Source organism: Diabrotica undecimpunctata, chromosome 8 (genome assembly GCF_040954645.1).
Source record: "Diabrotica undecimpunctata isolate CICGRU chromosome 8, icDiaUnde3, whole genome shotgun sequence".
Lineage (NCBI taxonomy): Eukaryota > Metazoa > Arthropoda > Insecta > Coleoptera > Chrysomelidae > Diabrotica > Diabrotica undecimpunctata.
Window position 1 is genome coordinate 133,454,892 of NC_092810.1, and position 11,417 is coordinate 133,466,308.

Consider the following 11,417-nt stretch of genomic DNA (forward strand, 5'->3'; position numbering starts at 1 on the left):
ATAGTATATTTTAAATTTTGAAGCTAGAGATAAAAATATTATATATTGTATAACATATCTTATTAACATTTATTTTCTTGATAACATCTTGTAACGTTTGCTGATACAATTACCGCCGCCATTGTAGTATCACTTTTATTTAAGGAGAAGTTTAAAGAATGTTTTATAAGCCATGTAGGCCTAGATCTAATATACAATATTACAATGTTATGTTTAACATAAACTAAAATAATACAAGAACATATCTGTTCGTTAGAATTGAAAGCACGGAAGTCCATTTTTACAGTAAATGGAAGTATGCAGCCAATAATACACTAAAAGGTATTATTTTTCGAAAGGTGCTTAATAGATGGTTATCCAGGTAATATGTCTACTATGATATTTGTTTCAAAATCCCTATGTGACACATCAGTCTTTTTTGCATGGCACACTGATTCTTAAAAAGACGGTAGTCAATCTCTATAGACCGCCAACCGCCTGTGAGCTGTGTAAAACTTGAGGTTATAAGCTAATGTTTTTGCATGGTTAATAAATAAAAGTAACTGTTTTCTTTATCGAGATTAATGTGCGAATAAAAAACAACCAGGAATATCTGAATCAAGAGCAATAAAGATGGTAAAAATGTGTTTACAAGAAAACAATGAAGGTAAGTGAGTTTTTTTCTATGTACTGTGAAAATCTTCAAAAATTTTATACCCATTCTTTCTACACATTACTAACTAGTTGTGTTGAGAAGTGAACTATAGTTCCTTTAATTTTGCTTGCGTTGACTGGACTTAAGTTTTACGAGTTAAAAAATTACTTTTTAAAAAACAATTTTATTAACACGGACTAAATAACAAGGATAATGACAATACAAAATCTTAAGCAAAAGTGATTTAAGTTTACATTTACTCTTATTTATATGTTTCTATTAATCTAATGTACATAAAGAATGTTTATGATAGAAAGTACAATGATTATTATAATGACACTATTAACTACATTTTTAGATACATAACTCCTCCCTTCCGAGATCAGAAAATAAGGGTTCCTTTATTTTCTGTGGTTCTTGCTTGGGGGTGAGCTTCTTCTTCTGTCTTGGTTTGTAGACTTTAATATACCAAAAGGCACAAATTATTATCATCAAACTCACAATAATGATGATTGTGTTGGTCCATGCATGGCTGATACTTTGAACTGTATGTAGTTGGCTAACTTGTAAGTCGGTGGCAAGAGAGTTTATTCTTTGTATATTTTCTTCATCTATTTGTTTTATATGAAATGTTCTTTCTGGTCTATTTTCTTCATGTTGTGGCAAGTATATTTGCGGTAGTTCGAGAACAAATTCTTCATGACTGGTTTGTTCTATTTGAAAAATCTTGTTACCAATTGATATCTGGCAGTTTTCTAAGGTTACGATGCTTGGGATCTTGATTTCTTTGATGCCTTCTTTTTCACATTGTGATTTAATATTGAATGGAGCTGCTGGTATTACTAGAATATCTTTTGAATTTATTTGGATGGCACTCGTCTCAGTAAAATGAATAGAAGTTGGTGGACATTGATTTTTTCCTGTTCTTATGAGATTTGCTAGGCACTGTTGCTGTTTATGTAATTTACTTTGTAGACAAAAGTACCAATTTTCTACTTCTGGACATTTCTCTGCGGAGGTCCAGTAGTTTTCAGTGTTGAGTAATAGGTATGGATTTTCGGGTAAAACAGTTTGATTCAGGAGAGGTACGGGATATACTTGAAAATATTTATATATTGAGGACACTATTGGTGTGTGAATCTTGAATATAATTGTTTTATTTTGAATAATAACTTGTGTAGAAAATAAAGAATAATAATTAATGATTTTATCTAATTTTGGTACTTGTTCTATGCCATATATTCTTTCAAGTTCATTTAACATTTGTTTTATTTGAAATGGACTTATAATTGAGCTATGTAAGATATTAAGTCTTGCAAATGATAATGATGTTTCTAAATTGTTTATTATGTTATCGACTGAATGTAATTGCATTATCAAATTATCAATTGTATTAGTTATTGAAAAAGCTTGTTCTAAATTTGATATTTCTTTAATTTCTTTAATGAGACCATGTATCTGATTTTCTAGGATTCCCTGATTTTTGTTTAATTTTTCAAAACTGTCTGTATAAGTTTTTGTCATTTGTTTAAGGAAACTTTGTTGTGTTTTTAGATCTTTGTTTAAATTATTTTCATTTAATTCTATCATATTAAAATAATTATTTATATGTTCTTCGTCATCAGAATCCAATGTTCCGAAGAGCCATTTTTGAATTTTTCCTACACCATTTATTAAACCTCTTTTAATTCTAGTATGTTCAAACAAAATATTAATTTTCTTATTAGTATTTTCAGTTAAATGTTTAGCATTATTTATTTTATTATTTAGGAGAATCGAGAAATAATTTAAGGTATTATTGCTATTATCGGTAACTGTGTTTAAAGTTTTTAATGAATTTTTTATTAATTCTAATGAATTTTCAGGATAGGTTAAATTTACGTGGAAGAGAAAAGTGTGTTTTGTTGTTATTACTTTTGTTTGACCTATGTATACTGTGAGTATTGGATTTTTTACTTCCTGTATTTGGAATGTTGCTGTTAATGCTACTAAGTTGATTAATAACAGGGAACTTTTCATTTTTTCTTGCCTGAAACAAGACGTTGAGGTTTAATTATTTTTTTATGGTATGTTTTGCTATTAATTTCAATTTTATTGTCACTTATATTTCCGATATTTTCCGCTTTTTCGTAAGGGTCTACTGTTTTCTTTTGAGATGCTTTTCTTAATTTAGTTTTATACAGATTTATTTCTGGGTCTATTTTAAGTTCTGGTTGTCTATTTTTATTTAATTTTTCTAAACTAGCCTTTCGTTTACTTTCTAATTTTTCTAGGATTAATTTATTTATTGAACGTATATTTTCTGTATGGTCTTGGATATATTGAGAAAGTTTGGTATCTTCATCAATCTCAAAAGGATTTCTATAATCTAAACGGCCTTTAATAATTTGAAAGGGTGTGTAATTTGTTGTACTATGAATGGAATTATTATATGATAATACGGCGTAATTCATTAGAAAATTAATAGGTTCATTCGGCTTATTATGTTTTAATGACAGTATTGTTTCTGCTATTGTTGAATGAAATCTTTCTACAGGTGAATTGCTGTTAGGGTTGTATATTGTCGCATAGTGAATCTCAATATTGTGAACTTTGCAAAGATCTTGAATTATTTCATTTTTCCATTCACTACCATTATCTACAGTTATTCTTCTGGGTAAACCGTAGTGACTAAAGAATTGTACAAGTTTATTAGCGATTTCTATAGCGGTTAATGCATTGATTGGATAGCATTGTCCAAATTTTGAAAAACTGTCAATTAGTGTTAAATAATATTGACCATGTGTTTTATAAGTATCCGCGTAAATTAAATCAAATGATTCATGACCTATAGGAGTTGGTTTAAAAACGAGTTTAGTTGGGTGTCGTTCATATTTCGTTTTTTGACAAATATCACAAGTGTTTATATAGTCCTTTACATCTTCGTCTATTTTCGGCCAATAAAATAGTCTTTTGATCGCTTTTAAGTTCTCTTGTATACCACGATGACAAGTTTTAGTTTCATGGTATTGCTGAATTTTTAATTTTTGATCATCCGTGTCTATTACGTCAGTGAGAAATATATTGGATATTATTAATCTAAAAGAGTTATGCTTAAAATATTTTTGAATTACTCTTAAGAGTGATGGTTCTAGATTTTTATCTTTGAAATAAAGACAGTAAGTTTGTTTTGGTGCTATATATTCTTTAATGAAGTCTAGGAAAGGTTTTTCGATTTCTTTATTTGTTATTGATAAGTTTATCCTGTTTTTGTCGAAAATTGTTTGTTTATTTACTTTAAAAGTTATTTTTATCAAAACTGGATACTATTATTTGATTTTTGTACGTATTTATGCATTTTTCTGTGTAAGTTGCACCAATAATTGGGTTTTCTTTATTTGAATGAATTATTTCTATGTCGCTTGTATCTTGAGTTGTCACTTGGCCTGGATTTAATAAAATATCTTGATTAATTATAATCTGGGGTTTTTTCTTAACAGAGTTTGGTCTTATTTCTGAACTTGTTGTATTGTTATTTGTGAGTCTTAAAATTTCGTCCATATCATCTTCGTTCATTTGTATCAAATCTTCCGGATCTGGGGGATTTCCAATTATAGATAAATTATCTGTTTCTTTATGCTCTATTGGATGGATTTCTATTCTAGAGTGAGCATCCGCATTTGTGTTAAGTTTGCCTTTTTTATATATAATTTCATAATCGTATTCCTCTAATTTTAATCTCCATCGGACTAGTTTTGAGTTAGGCTCTTTAAGCGAAAATAACCACTGAAGTGGTTTGTGGTCAGTTATGATTTTGAATTTTACTCCAAAGAGGTATGGTCTAAAATATTTAACTGCATGTACTATTGATAATAATTCTTTTTCAATCGTGCTATAATTAATTTCTGCTGGATTTAATATCCTTGATGCATATGCTACAGGTAGATCTTGACCGATCGGACCTTGGGACAAAATTGCTCCTATTGCAAAATTTGATGCATCTGTTGTTAGATTAAAAGGTTTGGAGAAATCAGGGTATTGTAGTATTGGGTCGTTCATTAAGATCTTTTGACAAGTAGTAAAGGCATTCATAAATTCAGTTGTATGTTCTATTTTGTGATTCTTTTTTAAACATTGAGTTAGGGGTTTTGTTAATTGCGCAAAATTCTTGATAAATTTTCTATAGTACCCAATTAAACCTAGAAAGGATTTTATTTCCTTTGCTGTTTTAGGAATAGGAAAATTTTTAATAGCTTTTATTTTCGTCGGATTAGGTTTAATACCTTCCGGTGTTATTACATGTCCTAAAAATTCGACCGACTTACAGAGAAATTCTGATTTGTCTAATTGAATTTTTAATCCTGCTTGTTTTAGTCTATCAAAAACGGTTTTAATATTATTTAAGTGTTCCTGTAGTGACGTAGAAAATATAATTATATCATCCATGTATACTAAACAGATTTTATTTTGTATATCTCTTAAAACATTATCCATTACCCTTTGAAAGGTAGAAGGGGCATTCTTTAAACCAAAAGGCATTCTTAAATATTCATAATGTCCGTTTTCTACGTTAAAAGCAGTTTTTTCAATTGAGTTTGGGTGCATCTCTATTTGATGAAACCCTGAGACTAAATCTAACGTTGTAAAATATTGACATCTACCTAATTTATCTAGAATATCATTGATATTTGGGAGGGGATACTTGTCGTCTATGGTCTTATGGTTAATTTGACGGTAATCTACTATGAGGCGCCATTTTTGAGTACCGCTGGCGTCCAGTTTTTTTGGAACTATCCAAATTGGCGAACTCCAAGGAGACTGAGATGGTCTTATTATGTTGTCAGCTAACATTTTTTCAATTTGTCTTCTAACCTCTTCTTTGTGGACAAATGGGTACCTATAGGATTTTGTATGTATAGGAATTTCGTCAGTCGTTTTAATTTTGTGTTTTATATTATTAGTAAATGTCAGTTTGTCGTCAGGTTGATGCAATATATTTTTGTATTTGACTAACAAGTTTTTTAAGTTTAATTTTTCTTCTTCATTTAAATGGTCTGTTCTAATAAGAGAAAAATCAAAATTGCTGTTACTTTGTTCTAAGTTGGTTTGAGTTATTTCTTCTATATTAAAACATTCAAATTCTTCGTTTAGATATTTTTTTGCAAAAGGATTCAAAAAATCTCCATTTATTTCAATTAATTGTGTTTCAGAGGTGTAATTAGAGAGTTCTATTACAGTAAAGCCATTTTTTATTTTTAATAAGCCACCTTGAATGCAAATATTATTATTTGATAAATCTGGTATAACAATGTCTCCTTCAGGTATATTAGTTTTAATTTTTTTTAGTATTGAAGTATTGGCAGGTATTTCAAGTTTCAGTGTATCAAAATCTTTTCTATATTTTAAAGGTATTTTTACATTTTTATTTATAAGCATTTTGTTATTTAAATCAATATTTAAATTTAAGTCTATTAAATGTTTTATTCCAAGAATTCCGTCAAAATATGAATGAAAATCAAAAAGTACGAATTCTAGTGAAGTGATATTAAGTTTTTGAATTGTAGAGTGAAATTCTTTGAATATAGGAATGTTAGCTTTGAAATTTGCTTCTCTATTTCCTGTGCAAGTGATAATAGAAGTATTTGATTTAAAAATTGTATGTGGAAAGTATTTTTCTGCTATTATAGGTCTTAATAAAGAAGTATGACAACCGGTATCTACTAAAAGCTTTATAGGTGGATTACTTATCTCGATATATGGTAAAGAGTTAGGTACAAAGTTATTTATTTCTATGGCTCGATTTTTGGGGGCCAAGTTTCTGGAAAATTTTGTTCGATTATTGATTCATTATACATAATATGGTTTTCTATTTGTTGTTCGTCACAGGTATAATTATCGTTATATTGAAAATTGTTTTCTAATTGATTGTCGTTTTGTGATTGTTCGTCATAGTCAAAATGGTCTTGATTTTTAATGTGGTAATTATCATAATGATCTGATTCGAAAATTTCAACATTAGTTAATTCTTCTGATATAAAATTAGGTGGTCCGGTAGATTTAAAATAATTATTATTATTTCTAGAATTTATAACGTTATTTCTTAATGATGGAATTCTTGATGATGTAGACATTGGTTCTGGGTCATTACTTGGTTTATGAGAATTTTTTGGAGAAAACACATTTACTGGTTTTCCGAATACTTGGGCATTAGTAAAGTATTTTTGTGGAATCGGTCTTGATTCAATTTTTATTGGTTGACTTGGAAAAGAAGGTCTTTGATAATTACTAAATGAGGCTTGATTTTGGAATGTCGGTACATTTTGAGGATTATTGAATTGTCTTTGTTGATAATTAAATTGAGGTGAATACATATGATTATTTGAAAATTGTTTATTAGGATTAAATATAGGACGGTTAAAATTTGGTCTTTGATTATTGTTATTTGTAGTCCTATTTGTCGTTATATTTTGTCTTTGTGGTTGTCTGTCTATTTGCCTTAAATTAATTTGTTGCTCCATTAAAGAATGATTAACAACTAAGTTTGTAGCTTCTTCAATATTTTTTGGTTTATTTAACATTAGCAACGTTCTTAATTCTGCGTGACAGTTAGAAATTAAGACAGTTACTGCTGTAACTTCATTTTGATTTATTAAAATTAATTTAGTATTTGGTTCGATATCTGTATCTGAATTAATTTTTAAATTTAGTCTCATTTTTATCATTTTTAATCTTTCTAAAAAATCTATAATATTTTCGTTTCTGTTTCTACTTAAATAGATAAATTGCTGATGCAACACATTTCGGTCAACTTTGTCACCAAATTTTATTTTTAAGGCATTTTTTACTTCTGGCCATGTATTTAAATCAGGCCTGCAGAGCAAAAAATCACCAGCTTCTTCAATAATTTTAGAGCAGATAGCAGCAAATACGAATTCGCTAAGACTATTGTCTTGTGTTTTGCCATATCTGTCATAAAATTTATCAACAGAATTTAAAAATGAATTTAAATGTTCGCTTCGTCCAGCAAATGGACGGATTGTATTTGCAATTTCTTTAGCTGCTTGAATAGTAGCCATATTATTATCAATTTCAATTTCAGTTATAGCTTCTAGCAAAGAATTTAATATAATAGGCATAAAATAAGTAAAATAAAATAGTATATATAAAGTAGTAAATTCAATAGATTCGAAAAATATTCAAAATTCACAAACAGTAAAAAAGGAAAAAGAAATTAAGGATTTGAACTCAACACTTACTTGATCAAGAAGTCTTCAGAATTCAGCCTAGGTCTTCTTTCCAGATGAGTAGTTGAAACCAGCGACGAAAGGACACTGTACTGTAAGCCAATTCGCCTTCAGGAATCCTACTGACTGCGCCACTTAAGTTTTACGAGTTAAAAATTACTTTTTTAAAAAACAATTTTATTAACACGGACTAAATACAAGGATAATGACAATACAAAATCTTAAGCAAAAGTGATTTAAGTTTACATTTACTCTTATTTATATGTTTCTATTAATCTAATGTACATAAAGAATGTTTATGATAGAAAGTACAATGATTATTATAATGACACTATTAACTACATTTTTAGATACATAACTCTGGTCCTTCTACTGCTATGTTGAATAATGTGGTTGACAGGGAATCGCCTTGCCGTACTCCTGTTTCTATTGCAATTGATTTTGCGCTACCTTCTTCTGTTGTTACTTTAGCTCGAGCTCAATTCATGGTCATTTTTATTAATAATCTGAATAATTTTGCTGGTATATCTTGAGTCGTTCCTCCTTTTTTTTGGCATACTTCTATAGTTATTTTTGTTTTGTTTTATGCTGGCCAATTCCTTTTTCAGTTTTTTTTTATCTGATCTACTGAATTTCATCTAAGTACTATATTTCTTATCATGTTTTTTTTAAATCGTTAAGCTAATCTTATCTGGTATTCGTTGTATTTTTTTATTTCTGCCAAATATGTTTTCTGGTTCATCTTTGTTCTTCCTATACTAGCATCTCATCCATTATCCTCACTGTCTGCCATCTTTTACTTCCTTCTTATTTGAATATTAATAGTAATCACTCTTTAATAAAACCTTTTTCTGTTTCACTGGTGCAGTTAAGATTTTATGGATTTCGCTGGATATCGCTCAAAATGAGTTAGATTTGCTATTCACTGCCGACTTTAAAGTTGCACGTAATATAGTCTATAAGTATTCATATAATAATTTCCATAAATAATTAATTTAAAAAAATAATTAGCAAAAAAGAGCTGGAAGACAAAAAATTAAGAAAATTAAGTTATGTAAAAAAATACCAAGGTAAAGAAACAAAACTGAATTGGCTGATTCCAGAATATAAGTATAAACTTAAAATGAAAACAGCTACATCTCAAAATATGGTATTGGTGATCAAATATTTAGAGAGATTATTAAATTTGTCTAACCCACATTGTATGTGCTAAATTGTGTAATAGCAAACAAAGTACTATGCAAAATGTAGCCTCCTTATTTGCTTTTAAATTTGTTTGGTATAAGCAGGCATTTAGGAAACTAACCATTACTCCTTACTTTATACCCCATATTCCACACAATATTGTCACGAAAATAGAATTTTTAAGTGACACGAGAAACTTATAAACGGAATATACGAATACATTGTAAAAGTTTAGGTTCAATTCTAAAAAATTTCACTATGATTGTTATTTTGTACACACTTAAAACTTTGTAAAGGTGGGTTTTGCAGTTAAAAATGTTTGATTGATTAATTATTGTTTGTAGAGATTGGCAGAGGTCTAAGATGTGTTAGTAGTAATACAGTTGGGGGTGAAATTATTAGGGACAGTACACTTTTTATATTTTTTAATTGAAAGGATTAATGTGAATTGGCAAGCAACAAAAGAAACAAAAAATATTGTCTACTTTTTGTGTTTCAAAGTTTTGAGGATATTTATAAAATGCGATAATACAATCAGTGTTTTATATTTTTTAATGTAGTATTACTACTGATTTAGGAACTATATTCAATAGGGTATAAATACGTATTCTCCCTCTATAACGAACACGGTTATTACGAGATTTCGCTTATAACGAGGTACATTAGATGTAACGTGAAATTTCTATTGAACTATAACCCTCTACAGCGAGGTAAATTTGCTTATAATGAGAAAAAATAAGATTGAAAAACGTGTTTTTTTACGTTTTGGCCCGACCGTAGCTATAAATATATACCCTTTTTAAGTGCCTTCCGCAATAAACTTCTTACAATTTATGATTTTTAGTCGGAAATATACAATTTATGATTCACAAGTGTCATTGTAGGGGGTTGACCATTCACACCTAATAATATAGGTCCCAATAGACAAGATGTGGAAAGTGTTTTAAAGGTTGTCAGAAACTTTATCCAAAGAAAAAACGCAAATGAAGAAGCATAAAACTGTTTCACATCTTTCGAAAATATGATAGATAAAATACTGGACAATTTAAAGCAGTTAAAAATGACAGACTTCTTCCAATTGCAGACGCAGTAGTTTATCTTATTCTTGAAAATACGCTTTATACAGATTTACAGAATACAGATTTTTTTTAATTTAACGTATATCATTGACAATAAAAGAAAACAACTCTTTTTGTTTTAATGTATTTCATTGACAATAAAAGTAAACAACTTTTTTTTAAAAACGCCCTTCAAACAATATTTATTAGCATCTTTAATTGCTCCGAATGGCTTCACTATAGAAAGTTAATGTTTTAGAAAACTACATATTCATATGTATGCACAGTATTATTGTTGTTGGATATAACGAGATCCGCTTATACCGAGGTAATTAGTCTGCCATTTCAGTTCTCGTTATAGAAGGAGTCTACTGTAATTAAAATAAACGTGAAGAAAAAATAGCTTTCGTTAAAAAAATATGGCTTATTACATAATTGTAGTCTAATTAAAATTAACATATCTTTAATTTTTATTTAATATAAATAAATACTTTTGTTTTTTTAGCCAAATTCTCATCAATATTTGAACAATCATTAGCGCATAATTTATTGTATAACAAGGACACGGGAGGTAGATAAGGCAATAATGACAACGTAATGCAGTTTCTTTTTTGAAAATTTTATGGGCTTAAAATAGTTTTGTTCAAAGAACATAAAAAAACCTTATTGGACATACTAAATCTTTGTTGCATCACTTTTAAATAAACTTTTAAATAAAAATGAAAAAAGACTGGTAAAATCTAAACAGCAGCCTGTATCGGTCCGTAGAGTCTTTTTAATGTTCTTCAAAATTGGTTCCACGTTAAGAATATTTATTTGTTTCATAATATTAGGTTAAGAGGGGATTTTTTTATTAGATGCTTGTATAATTTTTGCTATTCCTCAGAGAAATACCACTAGTGGACAATTTAGCAACGTTTGCTGTAAGTTAAATGACAAAACACGTGTCCTCTTATCAAGTTAGATCTTTTTGTGTTTTTAATAGAGTCTGCCTAGCCTGGGCTTTAGCTTTAAGTACGGAACAAGAAACAAATATTAAAACATTAACTCGGATATAACCAAAATCATCTAGGTTGTCGCATTTTTTTATGGCGAAATGTATGAGAGCACCAGCGACTAGCAAGATCAGTCTCTGCCCAAAATTATAAGTCAGGGATCAAGATGAATGCAAGAAATAATATAATACTAAGTTAAAATCACCCCTGGCGATAAAGGAGTAGTGGTCGAACTGATCAAAATAGGTTGAGATCAAATTATCCAGGCTTTGGCCTTTTTCACCGAACGAATCTACCAAGGCAAAATCCCTGCTCAATAGAA

The 11,417-nt window shown here is 28.9% G+C and overlaps 1 protein-coding gene across 1 annotated transcript; it reads right to left on the bottom strand.

The window, feature by feature from the left end:
• Positions 1 to 899: 899 nt before the first annotated feature.
• LOC140448038 (uncharacterized) lies at positions 900 to 8,071 on the bottom strand. The gene is made up of 2 exons (XM_072541082.1): positions 7,870 to 8,071; positions 900 to 2,663 (listed from the first exon to the last, which is right to left on the bottom strand). Exon 2 carries the CDS (start codon positions 2,651 to 2,653, stop codon positions 989 to 991), a length of 1,665 nt encoding a protein of 554 aa, XP_072397183.1. The 5' UTR covers positions 2,654 to 2,663; positions 7,870 to 8,071; the 3' UTR covers positions 900 to 988.
• Between the last annotated feature and the right edge of the window lie 3,346 nt (positions 8,072 to 11,417).

Excerpts from the sequence above, each read along its gene's own strand:
- LOC140448038 (XM_072541082.1), bottom strand. The coding sequence starts at position 2,653 with ATGAAAAGTTCCCTGTTATTAATCAACTTAGTAGCATTAACAGCAACA.